Here is a 24,936-nt window from a genome sequence, read left to right as displayed (position 1 = left end):
CTGGACAATGACACCGTGTCTAAACACTGGAGAGAAAACATCTTGCCTGAGTGGCACTCTGCCAGCCATGTCAGGCATGGTGTTTTGACTGCCCTTAATATTTTAATATAATGTATGAACATGCTGAGGGAGGGGTAGGCCATTCCAGTCTGCCACCAGTCACAGCTCAGAGAGAACCATCATATTATTTGGCCACAACTTTTCACCAATGCACACGTGAATGAACACAAGTGCCCATGCTCACATGAAGTTTCTGTGTCACTGCTTTTCTAAGAAAAATTCTAATAACTCATTAGCAAGGAAAATGTCTCCCAAAGCCATAACTGTATCTTGTTCTTTTTGATGTGGCCGAATATTTGCATTTTTCTATTCTACTGCATAATCTGGGAAAAAAGTCTATTTTAAAATTACCCTTTTCAAAAATAAACTCTCATGGAGTGGAAGTACTGTTGGCAGGTTCTCACTTTGCCTTTCTGCTGATCCACCCATCCAAGCTCCTACTACCTCTTTGAATTTACATATGCCACAACAATCTAGGACACTGGCTCCCTTGATCAGTAATTACAGTGATTTGTGAAATGAATAATATTTTTTCCCTGATACACTTTAGAAATGCTACTGGTGTTTTTCTCTATCCCCATTCAGTTCAGTCCCTTATAAACAGAAAGTATTGTCATTAGTCTGTCCTTGAGCTCCCAAGCAAAGCTACAGCTGGTACCACCCAGTCAAGGGGACCTATAAAATTCCCTTCATCATTATAAAAACCAAACCATGAACTGCAGAAATCCATAAAGAACTGAAGGCAAAGCACAACTACTAACCAACCAGCCTCTGACGCTAAGCAGAGGGAGGAAAAACAAATTAAATACATCTTTAATTAAGAGAAAGCAAGCACAGCACTGGAATACTGAAAGCCAGGAATTTTTGGTTCTGCTGTTGAGTCTTTCTGAGGCTTTGGGCAAGGCAGACAACCCCTGCTTTGAATTTTCTATCTGAACAATGAGAAAACTAAATGAGATTTATGACTCCTGAATAGCTGCTGTGAGGATGGGTCACCTACTGTTGTAAAGCATTTGAAAGAGGGACCATACAAAATGGCATTTTGAAGCAAATGTTTTGAGTGTAGTTTTTCATACATGCACAAATGTGTGCCACTGGGATAATTACACTGAATTGTAACGTATTCTGCTGTATAAAGCAATCTAAAACATAGATGCACTGTGTGTTACTCTCTCCTCAAGTTGGCATACATTTGGTGTAAAGTCTAATTAAACACGGAAATACCTCATGTAAACAAAAGTAAATACCATAAGGGTTGACAGCAGAAGTAGCTGTAACTGCACTCAAATGAGTTTCCTTCCCAGTTTTGTAAAGACTAATTTGATTCCTCACTGTTAGATTATTCCTGCCTTAAAAATGGCCATCTCTAGAGGGGCTGTTGCTTTGTTTGCGCTACATAACCCAGCTGTGGCCAGTGAATTTCTGCCGACTTTACCGTTCTCTGAGACGCCACTTAAATACCAGCCGACATTCCTCTAGTGCTGGGTCTCCACTGCCACCTCCTGAACAGGAAGGAAAATTAACTGCTTTCAATACTGCTTTTCTTTTGAATGTCTCTAGGGGTATTTTTGAAAGCACTTTGTTCAGCACGAAGAGCAATAGCTGAAACTGCTTTGCAGCCTATGGAGGCTACTTTCCATAGAATCTGTTGTAAGGCTTTTTCTTCAGAGTCAAATTTCTTTAGTTTACTTTATGTATGTTTGATGTGAAGGTGGTACAACCTTTACACACCACTTTTCTTCTTCAAAAAGGTTTCAAATGAAAAGTCAATTATTCTTATCTTCTGATAGATTTGTTCCTCTTTCAATTGTCATCTGAAAACCTCTGACTGAAAACGATAAATTTTTAATAGCTCCCATTCCTTGCATTTTCATAATGAACAAGTTATTTACGCCTCTCTTACTCCAGGTTGAGATCCTTCTTCCCGACAGGAGAGAACCAGAATACCCTAGAAATGAAATTTTCCTGCTTCAAGGTAGGCAGATCTGACAGTCTCTTCAGCATTAGCTTATTTTTTCCCATTGAATGGGGCGTCCCTGAGCTGCTATACCCTGTTGGAGGGGCTGTCATCTATTTATACAGCGAGATAAAAATAGCAAAGGTAAGACCTAGTAAAACCCTAGAAGAGGCAATGAGGCAAGGAAGGCAAAGAACATGATCCTGTCACATCTCATGTTCTCTTCCCTGCTAGGGATACCAGCCACTGGTTTGTCATCAGCCTTTTAGCAAGAAACTTTCCATAAAATCCAGATACCCTTCCTAGACATTCCTCTTGGGATAAGAAATCAGTGAGAAACTGTAATTATCTGATACAGTTGGCTAGTGCCAGGTCAATGGGTATTTTCTGCATATTCACAACACTTCTGTATGCACATTCACATGTGCATGCTCGCTCTCTCTATATATAATTTTATCCCTCTTTTTCTGCTGCTGTGGTCTAAAAGAATTCCTCAGGCAGGGGCTATGTCAGTGGATGTTGGGAAAACTCTTAACACTTGGCAGATGTTAAAGCTAGTTTTATAAATAATAACCAACCATTTACATGCTAAATGAGAAATAGTAAACCACTGACACCAAAGCCATATTTGGCATTGACAGATTTGGTATTCGACAAGGACTATGAGGTAAAAACATGTTTTAAAACCAAACAGCCATCAATGCACCATATCTTAGTTTCTCTTCTTGAAAAAAAAAAAAAAAACGAGGAGAAACAGGATTTTCACTCTAGTGCAAACCACGTTTAAATGCTTATCTTCAGCTCACTGGCAAACAAATTTTAACGAAAATTTCAAAACCACGAAACCAAATGTATGTCTGCATTTCAGTACTATTTGCTAATACTTTGGGGGACTGACATTAACGAGACACCAGTACTCATTCAATAAAAAGTACACTACACCTTATATATTCTGGGTTTTGCTTCAGTTGCAAAATCTTGCTGTATTAGAGATAAAACCTGCTAAAATTATTCTGGGGAAGTCACTGAGTTAGTGACTTTTTCAATTTATCCACTAACCTTCAGAGATTTGTAATTTTCCCTAGATAAAACATTATGAGTTAATAAATTTGAGGCTTGCGTTTCAGTTCCACTTTCACCTTGTTTGGGGTTTGCATTTCTTTACTTAAAAACAATCTCTTTGGGCTCATTACATTCTCTGTCTGAATGACTGCTAGAGGAGTTGGTAATAATTTTCCCGCCGTACCGTACGGCATTAATTCAGACATGTGACACCAGGGTTTTGCTTTGCTCGGAGCAAGTATTTCTCTCCGCCGGAAACACGTGACTAAGCTTGACTCACCACAGTACATTTCTGGGGGTGTGAGTCAGGAATTGCCCCAGCAGTGGAAGGCAGAGGCGGCCAGGCCCGGCGCCCGGCCTCCCTCACGCCCCGGCCCTGCGGGGAGCCCCACTGCCGCCTCCGTCCTGGGTACAGGGATCATCGATTTCCTCGCACCCAGCAATGCACATACTCTCTCTTCAGCGGTCAAAGCCATTACTCGCAGAGAAGGGGGCTGTTGTAACTTGCAGACTTGGGCAGATAATCAATTTTATTAGGCCTTTGCTGTACAGCCTGTTAGCTTCACACAGGAATGGCTCCCCCAGGCCTTACCTGCCAGATACCCACAAATTGTGTCAGCGTGGAGCCAGGCCTCACAGTGGAATCGCTCTGGACACCGAACTGCTTAAACACAACGTTTGGTGAGTTCATTAGGAGGAGTTAATTGGCGGTGTGATTTCTGGACGGTTCCACACGTTTGACGAGGCAACGCTCAGCACCAGAGAAAGGTGGCCCCACAGCTCGGTGGCAGCCTTTGAACCCGGACCCGCTGCCTGAACCCCTGCACGAATTTGTGTGCCCAACCCACACGGGCTCAGCTCCTTTGAGGTTCTTCCCCGAGAGGGGTGCGAGGAAAGGCCAGGCCGAGGCGTGTGGGCTGGGCTGGGCCGGGCGCACCGGGCCCCGCTCCCTTCACAGCGGCCGCCATAGCGGCTGCGGCCGCGGCGCCTCAAGGGCCGGGCGGGGCCTCGGGGGCAGGGCCTCTCCTCCAGGGGCGGGGCTTCGGTCGTCCCCGCTGTGCCTGACAGGGCTCGACTCTGCCCCCTCCTCCGCCTCCGCTAGGGGGCGGCCTTTGCCCTACGTCCGCCCTCCCTTTGTGCTGTGCGTCTGACGTCACACCGCACAGAAGCCGCGAGACGGGGAGAGAGACGGAGGAGAGGAGGAAGCAGTTTCTCGGTGCTCGGTCGCGGCCGCCATTTTGTTTGTGTGCGCAGGGCGGACACGGGGCTCGCTCGCCTTGTTTTTCAGCTGTAAGTGGTGGGGGCGGCCTCCCTCCTCGGTTTTTTTTTTTCTTCTTCTTCCCTTTTTTCTCTCTTCCTTACGTTTTCCAGGGGGGGTCAAGCGGAGGGGGCGCAGGGGGGAAGGGGGAAGAGGGAGGGGGGAGGGGGGGAGCTCCGCGCGTCGCCTCCGCGGCCCGCGGAGCAGGATGGGCGTAGAGCTCTGCGTGAGGGGTTGATTGAGGAGGTATTAGGGTGCGAGGAGGGATCCGCCGTACAGGACCCCCCTGGTCAGGGTCTTCTGTGGCGGAGAGGGGCTTGGAGGTGGGGTGGCTGGGGCGGGCGGCGCTGGGGCCTCGTGTGCTGTGGGTACTTTGGGGGGGGGGGGGAGGGGGCGGGGGCGGCAGCTCGGCTCTTCAGCCCGGCCTGCACGGCGGTGTCTGGCGCCTGCCCAGATGGCTAAGGAGACGAGCCCTTCCTCCCCTCCCCCGACTCCAGAGGCCCCCTGAGGGAAGACCGGCGTGGAAGTGGACTTCGTGGCCGTGGGTTGGGGTAGTGGGTGTCTCCTGTAGGACCTGCTCCTGCGTGTCTGTACCCCAGACGCTCAGATCGGCCTGGCTCGGCGGACTTTGGTCGTCTCAAGGGAATAAGCCTTTGACCTCCTCCGATTCGTACGGTCTGCCAAGTTTTCGAGGAGAGACATTTAGAAATTGCTGTGTAGGCAGCTTACGGCAGGACGTTTGTGGCCTTCCGGAGGCGCTTTATGTATGGATCTTTTACAAAAGGTCCATGGCTCTTATTTGAGAAACCTTATGGCAAAATGTGGGAGTGAAAACTGCCTGTGATATGGATTAGGACCACATGCCATATAAGAATGCATATGTTCACGTCAGCTGTCATTATTACATAAGTGAAGTGCTTCGGTGCATAAATTTAGAGGGAGCCCATGATAGTCAGAAAATCTTAAGGTGGCTCCTACTGTAAAAGGGATTGTGGCCACTTCGGGCCTTGCACAGACCGATTCTAACAATTTCCTTCTCATTTGCATTTACTTGGTTCCTGTAGGGACAGATTTTGCAACTTCCGCCTTAATTCCAGTAATTCTGTGCGCATTTGACTGTGGTTAAGCAGCAGATAGCCTTCAACTAAACCTTTTCTCCGGTTTTCTGTGTCAAATATCCATCCTTCCACCTCCAAGCCCCACTCTGCAGGACACTTTAATCGTGATTTTATTTCGGTATTTCTTGACTATAGAGCCTTAATGCAGCCTGCCTTCTGCCAAATGGGGAAGAAAAAAAAAAAGAAAATCATAAGTAAAATCTTCAATTCACCTATAACTGAGTGCGCGTGGGGAACTCTTCACCTCAAAAGTAGAATAACTGAAACCTTTTCATAATTTGAGTTATGTGGGTTGAAAATAGAGGAAAATTACTTTGGAGCTGGGTAAGAAGAGAAGAAATTCAGGCATGTAAATAAAACGCTGATCAGTTTTAATTTTGTGTTGATCCTTCAGACATTTTTGTTTGTCATTCCATATATTAGTATTTTTATTTCTTACTAATGTATCATAAATGAATAAGATTTTTTGCAAGACCTAGATCATAACTGATTCACAGGGTGTACCAGTCACTTATTTTTGCACAGTTTGGCACTCTGTTTGCATTGTATTTGTATTTTAAAAACAGATTTCTGTAGGAAAAAAACAACAAACATTGGTACAGGTGCCTATTGTGCTTTTTTTTAACTACCAACCTGTCACAAATACTATGAAAGTATCAGGAAAACCTCTCTTTCAGAACAGGCTTGCCATTTACATGATCTAAAAGTTTCCTTCTTAATGCCTCCAATTGGTATAGAGGAAACCGATGTTCTGAGTAAAATTATAAAATCATGATTTATTTTTTTAGTGCTATCTTTGTTTCTAAACTACTTTTCTTGCCGCCTCCGCTTACTATGGAAATGTTTTGCTCGTCCTGTGTTAGTTCTTTCTTCAGAATATACTGAAATAGATACATAGCTTATTCTTATTTTCAAAAACTCCTGCCAAAGAAGAGTAAACAAATAATGGTTGGTTTTGTTATACTCTTAATTCTATATCTGTGCTTTACTTTCCTCTTTTTTTTCAGTTGTGCATGTACCTGTTTGAACACAGAATTCCTGCATATAACATCCAGCAACGGAAGCTGGTGGGTTTTGTCTTCGGCGAATCAGCTTAGTTGTAAAACGCGCACATACTTGCATGCTAATTGGGTTCAAAAATTGTGGCTTGGCTCATAGTACTATAGACTTACGTGTTAATGTATCAGACTTCACTGTGATTGTTGCTAAAACTTCAAAAAGTGTCTGTTTAACAGTGATCTGTAAATAGATTTGTGAGAGAAGTTTTTAGACTGACTGTGCACACTTGACTTCCGTGTAGTAACTTATGTACAATATAGTATGAAGAACTAAATCCAGGTTTTGTCAGAGAGGATGTTTGAAGATTAAGGTCTCTCGTCAACAGAAGACTTTAAGGAAATGATTCTGTTCGGTCACTTGAGAGTTTATTTAAAACAGGCTTTATGACATGTTTGAAGCTATTAGGTGAAGATGAGTTGGCCTATTTAATCTTGATTAGTGTTTCGTAACAGTGTTACAGGGTTAGCATGAGAAAGCTTTGTCTACTTGCCAAATGAAAATAGTATGTGGAGAAGCTGAAGAAAAAGAATTATTTGAGAAAATGGTTCTTTATAGTTCTGTCATGTTTGAGCAAACTACAGTAGTTGACTTGCATCTACAGATATCAGTGTAATGCTTTTGTCTTTTATGTGTTTTTGTTGGTTTGTTGTTTTTTTTTTCAGTGGCAGATGCGTCATTCAAAACAATCTCATTGTCCTGAATGGGATGACAGAAAGAGCTGGGATGAAAGAAAGCACAGTAGCAGCCGTAAACGCAGGAAAAGGTCCCACAGCAGTGGACAAGAAAGCAAGCACTATAAACCAAATCACATTTCAGAAAGGTATAAGACTCTGACTTGAGTAGCGCTAATGTTTCTTATCATGTCTGAAATAAATACGTTTTGAGGATAAGAGGTTTTGAGTGCCCAAAGTTGGCAATTTCTTAAGGTCTGGCTCACTTTAAGAAGAGTTTAAGAGGTAGCTGGTCTTGTTAAAGCAGTACCTGAACTATTAAATAGAAAATCTTTAATAAAAAAGAAGTAAATGTTAGTAGTTTGTTTCACTGTTGTCAGTTAAGTATTGGTATTAAATACATTCAATACTAAATTTCAAGTAAAAAGTATGCCTTTTCATTTACTTAATGTGAACAAAAGGAAGAGAATGTTTATTTAATCATTTAATGCAATGGTAAGTGTGAGTTTCTCTTACTAATTTGGAGGTGGTTTGCTTTTTCTCCCACACTGCTTTCACTGGAAAGATGCGTATTTTCTGTTTTTCTTCTTGAGAAGAAGATTCCATGGAATGCTTTTAAAAGCTCATACTCATGCTTTTAAAATTATGGAAGGGGTAGGTGTACAGCAATATGGGGCCTCTGTCTCAGCAGCTTTCTTAAAGTTTTGGGGTTTTTTTCTGTGCAGAAGATCCTTGATCCAGATACTCTCTGAGGGTTTTAATGTTTAATGCAGAGTACTAAGAACAATGCTACTTCTTTCAGTCTCCAGTTTTTATTTTTCTTTTTTTAATGCTTTAAAAGCCTAGAAGGAGATTATTGCTGTGTGGAGAGTGTTTTATTCTGTGACTTTGGAGATTGTAATTGAGTTGCTCAATATATTTTAGGAAGTGTTTCTCCTTTTTGAGTCTGAGTTTCTTATTTACTGTGCAAACTGTGGACAGATTATATATTGTTCATGTGGATGGCTGCTATGTATTTAAGGCTGACAATGTTGTTACATTCCTAATAAAGTAACATCAAAAGCTTCACTGTTTTTGGGGAGGGAGTCAATTAGAAAACATTTTTGGTGTAAAGACAGATACTATGTAACTCTAACTCAGCTCAAGTCACTTATCTTGTTGGAACCTCAACTTTTTGAAGTGGAGAACATTCACTTAAAATATATTTTCAGTCATTATTTGGACGATAGAGCCATAAATGAAAGAGACCATCATGACCGGAGATATGTTGAGGAATACAGAAATGACTTCTGTGAAGTATATGACCACAGGCATTATCACAGAGACTATGAAAAGAGTCACCATCATCACTATAGCAAATCCTCTGGTCGGAGCAGGAAAAGTAGTCATAAAAGGAAGCATAAGAGACATCATTGCTCAAGTCACCAATCACATTCGGTATGAGTAATTTTTAACTTTACTATTAATGCATTAGTGGTAATAGACTTCTTAATTGAGTGCTAGAACTTCAATTCCTGGTCACAGTACTTTAAGAAATACTATATTATTAATAAAGGATTTGTAGTTGAGTCCATTTGTGAGCATATGAATATGTTCTTACTCGAGACTTTTGGACCAGTGTTGGGTGGGGGGTGGGATTATCATCAGTACTAGTTATACAATGGGCATGTAGGTGGCCGGTAGTTAAGATCTCTGGGATTAATCAGAAAAATGTTATCTCAAAATGGAAAACAGGTAACTACCCTATTTCAAAGTACAGTCGTCCCTTTTTGGTTCTACAGCATAGTGAGCTATGTTTTTTCGGGTAGACTGAGTTGCCATACATCCTATTACTAAAAGTAATTGAAGTGACATGCCTTTTTAATGTAAGCTTAATTGGAACTATGAAACGTGCATGTCTGGTAAATTGATAAGAACAAGCTTTACAGTTATATACCTGATTCCACAAAACTTTGATAAGCTAAGTGCCTGGTTAATGGCAGCTAAAGTCTTACTGGAGATGGGATAAGTTTGCCGCTTGCCTTCTTTGAAGGCATGCTCTCAATTTCTCAGTATTGGCATGATGCAGACTGATAGATCTTCAGCTCCAGGTGTTTTATGTCACATTTCTGCAATAGAAAAGAGCAAGTTGTATTAGATTATACAATGCAAATTAAAGACTTCAGAACAATTTTTCTACTCTCTCTAAACATGAGAGAAGTAAAATTACTTAATATTTTTTAATGTTTAGGTTCTATAAAATGTATGTTTTAGAAATAGAAACATTTCACCTGACTGTAAGCTTAGATATGTAAATAAATACTGTTTGTTGCTATTTGCTAGCAAAGTATTAGAAATAGTGATGTTGCATTCTTAATCTGTCTTCAGTTAAGCCACTGTTTGAGAGACAAAATTGTGTTGTTTTTTCTGTTGCTTTATCACTTTAAGTATTTATCTGAAAATCTGTTCCTTGCCATGTTTTTCTTCTGTAACATAAACTGTGCCCTGTGAATTTCTGGGGACTGAATTTGAAATTGCTCCTGCCAACTGTTCGTGGCCTGGTGTGTAACTGAATGCCTGAATATCTCCCCGCTGAATGAATTGCGTATTCTGCCCTGAATTCACTCTGATATATTGATTGGCTGGACGATCTTGGTGCCGTTTCCAGAAGAGTCACCGAAGGAAAAGATCCAGGAGTGTAGAGGATGATGAGGAGGGTCACCTGATCTGTGAAAGTGGAGACGTTCTAAGAGCAAGATGTATAGAACATTTTTCAACACTTTTTAAAAACTTTTCAGCAAAAAATCTGTTTAGAATAGTATGTCAGAGGAGGGGGGCTAAAGAAATCTTCATTGCTCTTTTTGTTCTGTTTTTTTTGTGCTTTTTTGTTTTTTTGCATATCTTCTTTTCTGTAGAATTTAAATACTGTGTTCAAAAAGTTCCAATTAGTAAATGAACTTGAATCTTGAGATTAGAACAAGAGATAGTTTTTTTGGCTAACTGTTTTCATGACACCTGTCCAATAAAATAATGCATTCAGATGCTGAGATTTAAAGTAATTATGCTTTTGTAATGGCACATTTTAAAATCTACATTAATAATATTCATTCTTGTTTAAGTAGTTGTATAATTCTAACTTGTGTTTGTTCTTTTTAGATGAAATTGTTGCAACTTTAGGAGAAGGAGCTTTTGGAAAAGTAGTGGAGTGCATAGATCATGATATGTAAGTGTCAGTTCTCTTTTATAAGTGGATCTCATGACAAAAGACACTCCTTAGCTCAGAAATTAAAGCTTAGGGATATTTTCTTTAAAAGAAGGTCACAGTTCAAATAAAAGTGTTGCAGCATATTTAAAGAAATTACACTGGTTTTGAGAGCCACTTTATAAATAAGCTCTTATTTCCAGTTGAAAGTTTTTAAGGATTTTCAGGTAATACCAATCTGTCCCTGATCTCTTTAAGGTTCTTCAGTCATCTTTTCCAGTACTATAAACATTTCTTGTTTCTTCTGTGGCTCTGTGAAAGGCCCTTGCATGGTATTGACTTTATACAAGATGGTATATAGAGAAATACTTTTGGTTACTTTGTTTTTCCTCTAAACTTTTGAGAATCTGTGTTTAGCAATAAACTTCCTTGACCAGGTGGGGTTTTTTTTGGGGGGAAATACCTGCCCAGAAAGGGTTTCTGTCAAAAATAAACCCTTTTATAACTATCCTTTTTTTTTTTCCTATACACGCTGTGTAACTGCATGGTGCAGACTACTAATTACTAAATAGGTGCTATCTGCTCTTTTTAAAGGGGAAGAGCTATGTTTTGCTTTATTATGTTTTTCTGTTGGTTATACAAGTGCCATTGCTGTAACTAGAGAATTTGAGGGTATGTAAAGAGTACAGAATTAATTTGGGAGACTGACTTCTAGACGATGGTGCAATGAGATGCTGAGAAAGTAGTTTTGGCTCTTAGTGAAAGCAACTGCTTGCAATTGGTCAAGCTGTAAATTTCTTTCCTTGGTCTCCATAATGAGAATTATCCTTCGAACTTTTTCTGAATGCACAGTACTCCAGTACTTCCGTGTGATGGAGGAGAAGAAAATTACTGTATTTCCACTACTTCTGTATGTGCTGGGAGGTTTAAATAGATTCAGATTACTTTAACCATATGCTTTATATCTGCAGTTCTGTGACATGGTTCTAGTGTTTTTTCTTCTGCCTTTGGTTGGTTTGTTCCGCTGTTTCGCAAGTTAAGTCTGTTCAGGAGCTTGAGATTGTGTTGTAAGGGGAGACTGTATTCTTAAGTCATTAGAATCTAAATACAGAGACAATTAAAAATTGTCTATCAGTGAATGGGATAGAATGAACTAGGTATCTCTGTTCCGTTTAAGTAATAGCCTTACGGTTTGAGTGTTACACTGAGTGCAGGTCAGTTTTCACTTGTACAGAATACCTGGAATCTGTACTTAATAAGTTATTCAATTCTCCTGATTCTGTAGGAGCACTGGAAAAGAATCAGTGCCAGTTGCAGGAAAACATGTCAAATTTTCGCAGTACTTTCTTCAAATGACAAGTATGCTAAGTATTTTTTAATCATCTTGCAGGTGAATTCCTCATGTTTATTCTACCTTATAGGAGATAATAAGACTGAGAAGTAGTTAATTTAGCGTATACTATGAGTATTTGACAAAGGAAAGATCGGTATTACATTTCTTTATAAAAGCAGTTCTGGTTCAGTACAACATGCTTAAGTCAAATTCCCATAATCTAACTCATAATTCTCTATGACCTTTAATCTTCCTGTGTTTCTTTTATTAAAATCGAGCTGCTTTGGGGTTTTAGGTATTGGACAATAATTGATTCAGTTTGTGATGCTTTAATTTCTTTTAAAGGAGAGGAATGCATGTAGCAGTTAAAATTGTGAAAAATGTTGGTAGATACCGGGAAGCAGCCCGTTCAGAAATACAGGTGTTGGAACACTTAAATACCATGGATCCAAGCAGCACTTTGTAAGTACAAAATCAGAATAGATGACATACTAAGGATTTGCAGAAGATAATTATTCAATAAATTGAGTTTTCACTTGTTTATTTTTCTTTCTTTTTTAAGCCGCTGTGTCCAGATGCTGGAATGGTTTGACCATCATGGCCATGTTTGCATTGTTTTTGAGCTACTGGGACTTAGTACTTATGACTTTATTAAGGAAAACAGCTTTCTGCCATTTCATATTAATGACATTAGAAACATGGCTTATCAAATTTGCCAGTCTATAAACTGTAAGTAAATTTCAATACTATTATCAAATATGTTCTTTTTTTCCCCTCAGGAAAATAAATTATTAATTATGGAATACTGTTCTTCTTTTTCTTTGTAGTTTTACACCATAATAAACTAACTCATACAGATTTAAAGCCTGAAAATATCTTGTTTGTGGAGTCTGATTACATAGTGAAGTACAATGCCAAAATGGTAAGTTTGCTCTTTGTTTCTCCCAGTTTGAATTGGGCTACTTCTGTCTGCATCGGTGTAGAAACATCGAGTGCTGGTTATGTTTCCTAGATTTATTTTTTTTTTGTGCTCTTTGAGATGTACTGACCTTCTGCTAAGTGAGTAACTTTGCTCTGATTCAAACTTAACAGTTTCATCCAAGCACTAGTTAAGTTATTTGCTGTTTAATGAGGTTCTGGCATTCATAGGGAGCATTGTGTTAGTGATTTTGAATTTGGCCAAATTTTTCCTTCCTATTTCTTATGCCATTTGAATCCCTTTCTTTAAAGCATCCCTGTGTTTTGAGAGGAATGTCAGATCTTGCTTTCTGTCTGATTACCCTGGAGTCTGAAGTCCCTGTCGGTTTTGCAGTCCTAAGATGAATTTTCTGGTTTTAGTCAACATGTGATGTTGATCATTGGGAGTGTTATAATTGACATGGGCCCTAAATAGGACTGTTCTTGACCAGTGTATTCCTTTTAAATCTAAGAAAACATGTAAGACACAATGTTAGGATAGGAACTTGTCTGCACATATCACTTCTAGCACTGACAGAAATACAAGTTTATTTTTATGTTGCTGCTCTTTTTTTCAAAGTATAGAAACTTCTTAGAGACAGAAAAGCAATATGGACTTCAGTGCCTCTGGTTTACGCATAAGGCTCGATTTTATTTTTTTTTTTTTTTATATATTTTAGAGCTAAAATGACATAAATGAGTTTGTGCACCAGTGGATAGGGAAAAAAAAAAACAAACAAACAAACAAACAAAAAAACAACAAACTAAGACATAACTAACTGAAGTTAACTTGAAGGTTAACAAAAGAGGAAAGGAGCTCTGTTACTGTGGGAAAGGTCTTTACTCAGCTGTTTTGATTATTCAGATTTAATCACTTTGTTACCAGCTCCTCTTTCTTGGAGCTTTAGCTGAATAGGAATTGATGTATTTGGAAGGAGTGTTTTGTTACATAGGTTTAATTTTTAGCCTTTTATGTTAACTGGTGTTTTGAAGATGAATTAAGATAACGTGATGAATACCTTTTGCCTAAGCTTGCTTTTAAAAAATACTAACAAGTAACATTTTGATTTTCTTGCAGAAGCGAGATGAACGCACTTTAAAAAACACAGACATCAAAGTCGTTGATTTTGGAAGTGCGACTTTTGATGATGAGCATCACAGCACATTGGTGTCTACAAGACATTATAGAGCTCCTGAGGTTATTTTAGGTCAGTAAAGACTTTTAAACCTTCTGACAGTTAATTGCAGTTCATTCAGATGTCTTTACTTCATAGACTGGAGTAGTTGCTCGTGCTTCTAATAATAAATTCGTCTGTCACAGATGGTGGTGTTAGAATTCTTAAGAGTAAACAGTAAAACAAATACTCTAAAATATTTTAGAAATATTCTAAAAACAGAAGTCCAAACACGTTCCTCTCCCACTGAGGTTTGAGGAGAGGTGTTGAGGGGAAAATGACATCAGTAAATGCGTGGAAATTGGGCATATGCTTTGTGGATTACAAGTTTTGAGAATATATTAAAAAGTAAAGCGTAAACTTGCCTGTCTTGCAGCACTGGGTTGGTCTCAGCCTTGTGATGTTTGGAGTATTGGTTGTATTCTAATTGAGTATTACCTGGGATTTACAGTGTTTCAGGTATGTACATAAAATCAAATTAAACGTTTTTGTTACGGACTTGCTGGTTTTGATCTTCTAATGATGTGTACTTAACTGTTACTTTAAAAGGCATGACCCTACAGGCTTTTTGAGGATTATGTAGGTGAGATTGTAAAGACAGCACGCATATATGAAAATTTGATGTCTGGAATATCTCCTTCAGACTATTTAAGATGATCCATTGTGGCTTTTTTTGCATAAAGAAGCCTGTCTAGATCCTGATGATACTGGTGGAATTAAGAGTAAAGAAAACATACTCTTACAGAACTTGGTTTATGAACTCTGTTGTTCAGGGGCCATCTTAATGTAGATATTAGGTGCTATATAACAAGTTGTACTGCATAATCTGTAATAATTTAAGGTGACAATGTATAAAGATAGCGTGACGGTACTCTGGCAAACACTTTGTTTGTAGATGAGTGTGGCTACCAAGTGGCTGAGAGTAGAAAAATGCGCTAAGTGTGTTCATTGCTTTTTCCACACAGACACATGACAGTAAAGAACACTTGGCAATGATGGAAAGAATACTAGGGCCTCTGCCAACTCACATGATCAAGAAATCCAGGTAAGTAACATTTTAGAAGAAGTAAGTTGCCTAATATTTCCCTATTATTAGAGAAATCTTAAAGTTTACATTGTTAGCTCTGAGCTTCTTAAGATCAACAAAGAGACTTCCAGGCTTCTTGTTACCTATTAGTCTATTGCAGGAAACTGTCAGGTTTAGGTGAATTAAATAGTTCACAGTAGTCCTCTTTCCTGGTTTCAGTCTGAGTTGCCAGCAACCAAAATGCCAGCTTCTTGAGCGGTTACTGAGTATGAATATTCTTAAGTCTTTAAAGCTGAATTTGGTATGGTCACCAGAACAGTATTAGACATCCATTTTTCTATAAACTGAGAATGAAGAACCTGCTGTCATCAGAAGATCTGAATTGAGAGGAAAAAGAGGGTCCTGTCTTGCTAATACAGCTGCCAGCCTCTTCCCACTGTCCCTCATGTCCCTCGGACACGTGCTTCAGTGATTTTTCTCTTTTCCTCAAAAATAACTGCGTGCAGCAGGCGTTTCCCACTTCTGTTGCAAGGAGGAGTGGCCAGCACAGGGTTTTCCCTTAACCCCCTATGTCCAAAATCCAGAGCATGAGATTTGATGGTCCATTCTCTTTTTGAAATAAGTTGTCCTTTTGCCAGCTAATCTGGATAATCCTGTAACTCATGTTATAGAATAATTCCAATAATTCTGGGTTGGGTAGTGTATTTAGTTTATTACAGTTGTCCAGCTGATCCATAATGCATTTTGAAAACGCAGAACAAACTTTGAATGCTGCAGTTGGAATAGATTTCAGGTAGTATTTAAAAAATAAAATGCTACTTATATAGCAGTGTTAATGCAATGCTGAGGTGTGGATTTGTCAGAACTTAATTTGCACTGGTAGTCTTATGTACTGGCAGTACACTTTTTAAAGATGTTTGGGAATACCTGATTTTTGAAGTGGTTAGCAACTATTTAACACTCTGCAGATTTTATAAGAAATGTGGGGTTGTTTTAAAGTTGGTAGATTGACAACCTGTCTTTTTGTTACTAGCGGATGAGACCAAGTTATTCTCTTGGAGCCTCTGAAAGCATCCATCTCTTTAAATGTCAGTAATGGAAAATATGTTTTTAGTGGCTGCTTTGTTGATTGGAATACTGAAGGACCTGTTTTCTAGATACTGTGACAATGGTAATATAAAAGCAGCAGGTCTCTGAATAAATATTACCTAAAAGAGATGTTAGCTCCCCAATGCAAAGGGATATGCAGGAACATTTTTATGGTGTTTCAGAACTTCTTAGAAAAGCATTTGCCCACTTTACGCACTGACATTATCTTAAAATTATTTTCCTCATCACACAGAAAGCATTATTTTCACCACGACCAGTTGGACTGGGATGAGCACAGTTCTGCAGGACGATACGTTAGGAGACGCTGTAAGCCTTTAAAGGTAGGAGACAGCATTTTTATTATTTTGTTAGATTTGTAGTTGTGAAAGATCTCTCTAAAATACTTTTTTTTCTTTCAGGAATTCATGCATTGCCAAGACACAGATCATCAAAGTCTGTTTGACCTTGTTCGCAGGATGCTGGAATATGATCCGGCCAAAAGAATTACTCTTGATGAAGCCTTGCAGCATCCTTTTTTTGAACCATTAAATAAATAAATAAATTTGAAGATCTTTTATGCTTCTCCAGGGAGATTTCCTAGACTGTGTCAGTCAACAGAGGTTGCATGAAACTTTTGTAAACTTTAAATTATTTTGTACAGTTAAGTCTGTAAATATTTACATATGTTTTGTATAACTGTTATGTTAACCTTGTTGAACCGTTGTAGTCTTAATGGGTATCAAAGTGAAAAATAAAAGTAATTTTCATTTTTGAAAATTGTTTTCTCTTTGAGATTGTACTCCTCTCCTTTTGCAGATGGGGCTAGTTAAGCATCTGACTTGAGGTGAGGAGCCTGTGGGCTAGCTGAGCAAGCTTTGAAAACATGACATGTTTTTAACTAGCTTCCTTTTATTAGTCGTAATGGAAGGTTTGAAGGGCTAAGGCTGCCTACTCGTGCTGTATAGCACTTGGTGATAGCATTCTGAAACGTGGTTGAAAGCAGCGTATATTCTAATTAGGCATCTCTTTTGTGGGTCACCTTTTTCCCAGATTTTCTGTTAAAGAGCATACATCGCTTTCTGACTGGCTGCTAATTAGTTTCTGGAAACTTGTCTGATGCTTTCAGTATTAAGTATTTATAGGGAGGTTTTTTAAGATCTGAAAAGTAACATACTTTCAATATCATTTTGATTCATTGAATTATCAGCATTTCCATAAGATTTTTAGAAGGACTGTACTGCCCCTATAGAAAAATGGATGCCACAGAATTGTATACTTAAACCCTTCTCTTGCAATAGTAACAAGATCATCCTGAAGTCTTCAAATCCATATTTCTGTGGAGCTTATAATTACTGATAAATTAAGTAACCTTGGCAACTGAGAAACACTGTTGTCAGACTAACGTAGGAAGGAAGAGGATGAGTTCATCCCTGAACTTGGGTGCTGAGTTGAGAAGAAAATGGCACTGCTTTCCAAGCCCCGTTAATGCATGTTTTTTGGTAGTTTTTGCTCTTCCATGTTTAAGTTGGTTTAATTGGTCTTGCTCAACGCTCTTTCAGTCCGTTTGACACAGCGTGGAGGGCTTGCTGAGCCGTGGTAGGGTTCATCCAGGCTGTCGCTGTAGATGCAATATGCAAGTTGTGGCCATTTATTGTGGTTTGGACTTTACCATGCAAGACTTTCTTAAGGAAGGAAACAGTAAATTGTTTCAGCTCCACAGGAGCCCAACTTCAGGTTTTGTGCTGTGCTAATCTAATGCACAGTAAGATTTTAAACTGATGTCCTTGTTCCACTGATGTGGAGGAGGCTTAATTTGCAAGAGGCTCCAGACATGCATATCTCTGACTTGGGGGTAGAATATAGCTGGGATAAGGCTTTGAAAGCTTATCTCCTGTAACCAGTGTCACCTGCTGTGCTTGATTCTGTCTCATAATAGACACCCTCCTTCCTAGGATGTTGTTATTTACATCATTGTTTCTTCTCTGCGTGACAGAAAACATAACAGTTGGTATCATCCGGGTCAGCAGTGACCGTGGTGGGACTGAGGAGGACAGGAGTAAATTCCTCCCCTTGCTTCTTGCCATCTTCGGCGGCAAAAGCACTTGGCTGAGCGTATCAGCTAAGCAATGCAAATCAAAGGCAGATGGGGGGATTTTATATGCTGCTATAACTATAAAACTGTAACTATAAAACAGTTCTATCAAAATTAGGGAAAGATTGTGTCCTCTTGCTTAAGGAGTCCTTCAAGCCTTTGTTAATGCGGTTACTAAAATGCATTGCACTTGCTAAAGGAGGTGCATGGTAGAAAAAGAATACGTATATATTATAAAAAAACCTGTTTAAATTCACTTGCTTCCTCCCAGCAAACTTAAAAAAATGCACTGTCAAGATTAATACAGCATCTGCAGCAAGGTGTGAAGTCGTTCTGCAGTCCTTACAGCGTGTACAAAAGAAGTGTTAGTTTGAAGGGGCACAAATCTGAGGTCCGCGGGCTCCCTGGTGAGCGACGTAGCGCTGTTGGCAGTTGGGCAGCAGCTGCGTGCCAGGGTCGGTCTGACAGGTCTGATTTCTGCTCCCTGGGCTGCCCCCGGTGCTTTGTCTTTACCAGGGAAGGGGTTTTTATGAATACCCCCACCCCATTGTCTTGTTAATATGTGAATATAATTGGGGTAGTTTTTACATGTTTGGTTCAAGCTAATACTAACTGCCTATAGCCGTTAGTAAATAAGTATAAGGTCCACTCCCATCTTTCTCTGCCCTTCTGATTTTTATCTATTATCCCCTAAAAATACGGTCTGTAAATGTAAATGGTTTTAAAGGTGTGCTTTTCTGTAATGGGTCAGTTATACATGTTACTGAACGTGGATGACAGGACAAAGTAAAGCTGTCTTAAGTGAACAGAGTAGGCTTTGCCTCTGAAGTGCAAACAACGTAGGAGATCCAGAACTTCAGAAGCTGAGCAGGGTGGGGGACGAGCCGAGCTGGGGGTTATGCTTGGTAGGAGAGCGGCTGGGAGCTCTGGGCAGCTGCAGTCCTCTTGGTAGAGTTTGCTGGTAGAGTTTGTAAGGGGGGCTCAGGTCCCCTGGGTGCGTTTTTAGGACAAGATGCTTTGTGCCCTGGAAGGTCCCCCAGAGCGATGGTGCGGCGCACATGCAATCGATGGAGCGCGTAAGCAAAGCCTGAGCAGGCTCAGAAAGGGGAGGGGGAGAAGAAGGTAAGGAAGAGGTTGCTCGCAAAAACCTGGAGTTTTCTTCTTTGTATCTTCAGGCACGTGAAGAAGAGCAGGATACAGTTATCAGCAAATGACAGAGGTGTGCCTGGCTAGCTGGTTTGGAAATAGGGGCTACAAAATAGGGGTGTATGTATCCAACACAGCAGTGTAGCTGTCTGTGTGTGTGTGTGTTTCATTAACAGGAGTTGCTGACACCACTCGTAGGAGCATTTTCTAACTCTGTCCTGGACTTCACCCACCTCTTCTAGAAGTGAGAATTACTGCTCGAAGGGCAGCGTCTGTGGCCAGGAGGCAAAGAGTACCTTTGGATTTGTACAGGATGTGCTCAGGGTCTAGACAGGCATTGAGTTATCCGAGGATGTTTTATAGGTGAGTTAAGAGTTGACGTGATGCAATCTGTAACGGCGAGGAAAAAGCAAGGATGTTTGGCAAAGTCTGGGGGTACTTAGTGCTTTTATGTAAGCGTAGTTCCTCTCATTCCAAGGCTCCCTAAAGCAGACGGGGCACTTCACTGTGATAAAATCAGCGAGTTACAGCGCGGGGTGGAAGGCTTTGCAGACAAGGTCTTTTTCCTAAAGCACATCACAGCCCAAACGGGGGCTGCAGCACAGAAAGAACCAAAAAAAAAAACCCCAAAACCCCAAGGGCTGACACCTCTGACAGGTCCCGCTCCTTCGCGGGGGGGAGGCCGTTTCGCAGCCCGGTGCCCCGCCGGGGAGGCTGAGCGCAGCCGGCTGCCCGCCGTCCCGCCGGGGGGGAAACCCGCTCCCTCCGCCCCGGCCCCGCTGGAGGGCGCCCGCGGCCGCTCCCCGCAGCACCCCGCACCCCGCCGCGGCGCTCGCCCTTCCCCGCACCCCGCGGGGCACCGCCGGGACGGGGCGGGGAGGGGGGGGCGGGCGGTGAGCGGTCCCCGCGGGGGGCCGGGCAGCGGGGGTGGGATCTGTTCGGCGTAATCCCCGACGGGGGGCGGCGGGCCGCGTTCGGAGCATCCCCCCCCCCCCGCCTTTCCCCGGCGCGGGGGAGGCGGCGGGGGAGCCGCCACCCCCCGCTTCCTCCGTTTAAGACCCGGGCCGGCGGGGCCGGCGGAGGAGAGCGGCCGGAGCGGTCCCAACTTGCGCGGCGGAGTTGCGCGCAGCGCGCAGGGCGGGCGCTGGATGCGGGGGGGGGCGGGCGGCAGCCGAGCCGGACCCCGCGCAGCGGCGCGATGAGCGCGGGCAGCAACAGCAGCAGCGGCGCCGCCGCCGCGGCGGGTACCGCCACCTCCGCCCTCTGCCTGCTCCTCTCGCTCACCGCCGTGGCCGTCTGCCTGCTGCTGGGCGCCAAGACGGCGGAGCTGCAGGGCCGGTTGGCCGCCCTGGAGGAGCGGGGCGCCGCCGGCCCCGGGCCGCTGCTGGACGCGCTGCAGCCCCGCGTGGAGCAGCTTTTCCGCGAGGTGAGTGGCGGCGGGCGCGGCCCCGCGGCGGCCACGGGGCGGGCGGTACCCACAGGAGGGAGCGGGAGCGCTCCCGGCGTGGGGGGCGGTGGGGAGCTCGGGGTGGGAGCTTCGGCCCCGCTGCGGCGGGTTGGGGGGAGCCCCGGGGCTGGTTCCCACCGCCACCGGCTTCGCTTCCCCTTTGGAAAAAAAACTTCCTCCCTTTCGCCAAACTTCTCTCCCTCCCCCCCCCCCCCCCCTTTTTTTTTTTTTTTTTTATTGCCGTTTCCATTAATGGGACCACGGGGCGATGCGTGGCAAAGCCCTTCTGGTTTAGCAGAGGAAGTGCCCCAGGTGGAAAGGCGAGCAGGGTAATCTTTGAGAACGTGCGACTCTCTCTTTCATTCCATTCACTGGCAAAGGTAACCCGAGCACTTAAATACTGTTTATCTTTGGATGTAATGGACTATAATTTGCGTGTTGGAAGTTTATGAACATGATCCCCGTTATCTGGACTGTCTATCACAGGGCATCATGTGGTCCAGCGGTGCTGAACTGATTTATGGTGGGTAGAGAGGACTGGCAACTGGATACTTCACTTTCCGTCCCAGGGTTTTCTGAAATTATTCAATAAAGGTTTCAGTGCTGAAAGATTTCTCCTACTTGGAGAACAATTATCCACAGTGGTGCCCTTCTCCGTAACTAAACCAAATCTCTGGGAGGAGTTACGCTTGATCCCAGGGTTATATTTTTCCCCTGACTCCGGTGTTTAATTCTGGCAGGGGCCAGGGAGGGCTTCCATCGCTCATAGGAAACACTTGAAGATCCCACAGTAGGTTTGCTGGATTTGTGTAAACAGTAGTTCATAAAGTGCAGCGAGATTCACCACGGCTCACGGGGCTGCCGCAGGACGCTCCCGCGTGATCGATTCTGACATCTGGGGAAGGTTTTACACTGGGATTTTATTAATGGCCTGACTGGGGTGGCAAAACACGGTGCTGCATTAAAATCATTATAGCCATGAAGCCTCAGTCGTGCAAAAATGTATTTATTTTTTTTTTATGCAGTGCCTTCCAGCTGTGAGCGGCTCTGGGGAGCAGAGCTGGCTCAAGTCTGCGCGGGGCGGGATGCGAGGGGGGATGGAGGCAGCACTGGGGGGATGGGGAGGATGCGAGCGGGGACGGGGGCAGCACTGGGGGAATGGGGAGGATGCGAGGGGGGACGGAGGCAGTATTGGGGGGACAGAGAGGATGCGAGGGGGGACGGAGGCAGCATTGGGGGGACAGAGAGGATGTGAGGGGGGACGGAGGCAGCATGGGGGGGACAGGGAGACAATCCCTCCTGCTGCATCTTACTGTCGGAGTTACGGGGAGGGTACTGCTGGCACCGCCACAGCGTGGCCGTCCTCCTGGAAACTTGGTTGCGTTGATGCGCCTTGATAAAAGGGAAATGTTAAAAAATATTTTTGTGAAAACCCTGAATACCAGAACAGAGGGGTGCTTGTGAGGCGTAATCACAAAATCTAGTTAACATCTTTTCTCCAGGCAGGAATTAGCCTGCCAGTCGTGGCAGTGGTTCTATTCCAATTACTCCAATAAATGTGCTTAGCAATGGGAATGGTTTCTGTGGCACTGCCTAAGATCATGTGCAACCTCTTGCTGAGATTTAGTTAAGTGTGGAAAGCTTGTTTTGTACTGGGAACGCTCAGATGGAGATTGTACAGGGGAAAATAAAAGCAAAACCGCATAATTGGGTTTCTAATGCAAGAGTGAGCTTGTTGAAACGTTTAGTATGCCCCAACTTTTGTCAATACTGAAAGCAAATTTTGAAACGAGCAACAGATTCAAGGAATGCGTGGTGGCGATTGTGCTATCTATTAATAGTCATTTTAAATGAACTTACTCATTTACATTAAAGTTTCTGAAAGTGTCTGTTTCTTGACCAAACTCCTCTCTGTTACATAAGACCGCGCGCTCGTCGGGCAACTGCTGCCCTTTCTGTGCTTGAGAGTGTCTGGAGAGCGAGAGAATATTTCCATCATCATGAACATCAACCGATGCCTGGGGTCAGTGTTTTTTTGTTAAATTCTGCATTGGTCCTCCTTTGAAGTTTACCACAACATTTCAGAAGTGAAACCAAAGCTCCATACGCTCCCTGTGCATGACCCGGCATACTTTGTTCTCTGTTGCTCCCCGAAAAGCATTACTCCGTACAGCGATCTCGGGGTTTGCTGGCGTAATTTATGGCAGAGCCGCGTATAAAGAGCAGCGACTACAACACCAACATGCTGGCTCTGTTCCTTTCAGTGTTGTTTAAATGTTTGGCAAGTAAAAGAGGATAGGAAATAATAAAGGAAGGGTGAGTGTGTCGTTAAGGCAATGAAAGCCGATTTGGACAACTAGGATTTAGTTTCTGGCTCCACGACAGGCATCCGTCTTGCTTTGGAGGAATTGCTGATTTTAACGTGGTGGGACCTTGCCCTTGCCTTTAGCGGGACGTGCTGCAGGGTCCTGCTTTGATGCCCTCCGAAACATTTCCAGCAGTGTGGTCCGACTGTGGCGGCATCTCCACTTGCTCTACGTCAAAAGCCCCAACTGGAAGCGCATAGTTTTCATCCTGGAGGGAAGATGTTAACGGGAGGATTATAGAAGCATCCAGTTGTTGTAAACAAAGCTGGACTGTTTTGTTCACAAAGGATTTATTGTCCACGGTAGGCAGAGAGTGTCCAGATTAATCAGTTTCATGACAAGAACAATTCAACGGGAGAACAGAGGACTCGCTCCAGGATTCAGGATTCAGATCTCCTCCGCTGTTCCCAGTGATGCCCGCTGAACGAAAAGGGTGGAAGAACTTATTTTCTTTTCCTCGAGCGTCTTCATCATCTAAATTACTTCAAAATAAACACATAAAAATTGAGCAACTCTCTGCCATTTAGACTGCAAGTGGCTGTCAGGAAAAGTCTGTTTAGATACTTTCCTGCCACTTTTTCCCAAGGAAAGGCTCCGTGCTGCAGAAAGCAGCTGGATCATTCTGCTCTTTATACTTTCCTCAGGACAACTTCTCTGTCAGGTGCTGTGAAACCGTGCTGATACTTTCAGGACCTCTTAGCATCATATCTGAGCGGCTAGGAAGGAATGCGTAGGGCTTCAACAACAGATAAAACTACCTAATCCCCACAATAAAAAGAAAAGAGCCTAATTCACAGGTAGCCTAATTCCTGAACAGTCCATAGCGTTCAAATATTTGAACATAGACTGGGTCGTCAGCTGTATAAAATTCAAGTCTGAACACCCTGAATTCAATTAAGTACGTTGAATTTTCTCTCTTTGAAATGCGGGGACTCCAGTTATCAGATCAGGGGGTTCTCTCTTGGTAAGTACTTTTAGGTGAGACAGGGCATTCCTGGGGGACCGAGAGCGGGACGATCGCGGGTGAAGAGGCGATGTTCCCACCCTCGCTGGGCTGCCCCAGCCACGAAGCGCTATGCCTGAGCTAATATAATTTACCTGGTATCATCGGGGCTTATTAACTCGGGCTTGGCGGTGTCCTAAATGCAGGCACGAACATTTTGGTTGGCTTAGAGAGCAGGCAGAGCGCGCTCACATCTGTCTGCAATATGCCACGTAGACATTGCTTTAGTTTTGTGAATTTTTACGTGTTTTGGTAGTCCCACTGCTGAGTTTTTCACCTTGGAAATGGAAACACTGGGCTTTCGGGCGAGCTAGGGGGTGCCTGAGCACCCCGATCTCTCTGGCAGTATCCACCCCGCTGTCCTTCATCTCCTCATCCCTCTCCTAAAGAACCTGTAATACTCCACATCGCGTGAATTTTAAGTACAAAGTCAGCCAAATCGGGTCACATCTGTTGTGCAAATCTCATCCTGCCATGTCACCTCCGGGGTGTTTGGAAGCAGCTTGGTGGTGGGTCGCAGCGGGGCTTTCTCCTCGCAGCTGGGACCGGCTGTGTCGGAGCAGAGGGGCTCTCTCGCTCTCCCCAGCACCGTTCCTGCCACCAAACAGGCTGAGATGACGCTGACTTCTGAACGTGGGGACGCGTCATAGCTGCTCGGGACGAATCCAGCCCACGGTGCTTGTCTCAAGTGGCTTTTGGGATGTGCGTGAGTCGCCGCCTGCCCGGTGCGAGGGTTGTAGACTGGCTGCTTGCTAAGAAACGTTTAATATTGTGTGTGCTACAATTGCATGGGGTATTATCCAAAGAGGCTGAACGCAACGGGGTGAAACTTTGGCCTCTGACTGGAAGGAAGCGTGCTGGAAAGTTTGGCTGTTGGCATGCACGCACAGTCCGCGTTTAGATGTGATATATTCTCTAAATGGCTATTTTTATTC

The 24,936-nt window shown here is 43.0% G+C and overlaps 2 protein-coding genes across 5 annotated transcripts in view; both read left to right on the top strand.

Moving 5' to 3' along the window:
• Nucleotides 1–4,236: 4,236 nt before the first annotated feature.
• Nucleotides 4,237–16,718, top strand: CLK4 (CDC like kinase 4). 4 transcript variants are annotated; one of them, XM_082489977.1, is made up of 14 exons: nt 4,240–4,369; nt 6,463–6,522; nt 7,177–7,334; nt 8,397–8,622; nt 9,833–9,923; nt 10,321–10,387; nt 12,045–12,161; nt 12,262–12,428; nt 12,527–12,621; nt 13,735–13,864; nt 14,208–14,290; nt 14,797–14,876; nt 16,201–16,288; nt 16,367–16,718. In XM_082489977.1, exons 2-14 carry the CDS (start codon nt 6,469–6,471, stop codon nt 16,502–16,504), a joined length of 1,494 nt encoding a protein of 497 aa, XP_082346103.1. In that variant the 5' UTR covers nt 4,240–4,369; nt 6,463–6,468; the 3' UTR covers nt 16,505–16,718. The 4 variants fall into 4 exon arrangements, with proteins under 4 accessions (XP_082346105.1, XP_082346106.1, XP_082346103.1 ...); XM_082489978.1 differs by lacking the exon at nt 6,463–6,522; XM_082489979.1 differs by lacking the exons at nt 8,397–8,622; nt 9,833–9,923 and having other exon boundaries at nt 4,237–4,369.
• A 2,882-nt stretch (nt 16,719–19,600) lies between these two features.
• Nucleotides 19,601–24,936, top strand: part of COL23A1 (collagen type XXIII alpha 1 chain) — a gene marked incomplete at its 5' end in the record, with an annotated part of 201,626 nt that continues 196,290 nt past the window's right edge. Inside the window, 2 exons of the mRNA XM_082490172.1 lie at nt 19,601–19,637; nt 19,995–20,611. Of these exons, the coding sequence (XP_082346298.1) occupies nt 19,601–19,637; nt 19,995–20,611 (654 nt within the window). The remainder of the gene's footprint in view (nt 19,638–19,994; nt 20,612–24,936) is intronic.

Source organism: Vanellus vanellus (genome assembly GCF_965231255.1).
Source record: "Vanellus vanellus genome assembly, chromosome: 13".
In the NCBI taxonomy this organism is placed as follows: Eukaryota; Metazoa; Chordata; class Aves; order Charadriiformes; family Charadriidae; genus Vanellus; species Vanellus vanellus.
The sequence above is the reverse complement of the archived record's forward strand: the minus strand, read 5'-3'. Positions and strand labels throughout refer to the sequence as shown.

What these genes read in the sequence shown, in the direction of transcription:
- CLK4 (XM_082489977.1), top strand. Translation starts at nt 6,469, where the DNA reads ATGTACCTGTTTGAACACAGAATTCCTGCATATAACATCCAGCAACGG. An exon ending in ACATCCAGCAACGGAAGCTG is followed by an intron (nt 6,523 to 7,176) that starts GTGGGTTTTGTC and finishes TTTTTTTTTCAG; the next exon opens with TGGCAGATGCGTCATTCAAA. An exon ending in TGGGATTTACAGTGTTTCAG is followed by an intron (nt 14,291 to 14,796) that starts GTATGTACATAA and finishes TTTTCCACACAG; the next exon opens with ACACATGACAGTAAAGAACA.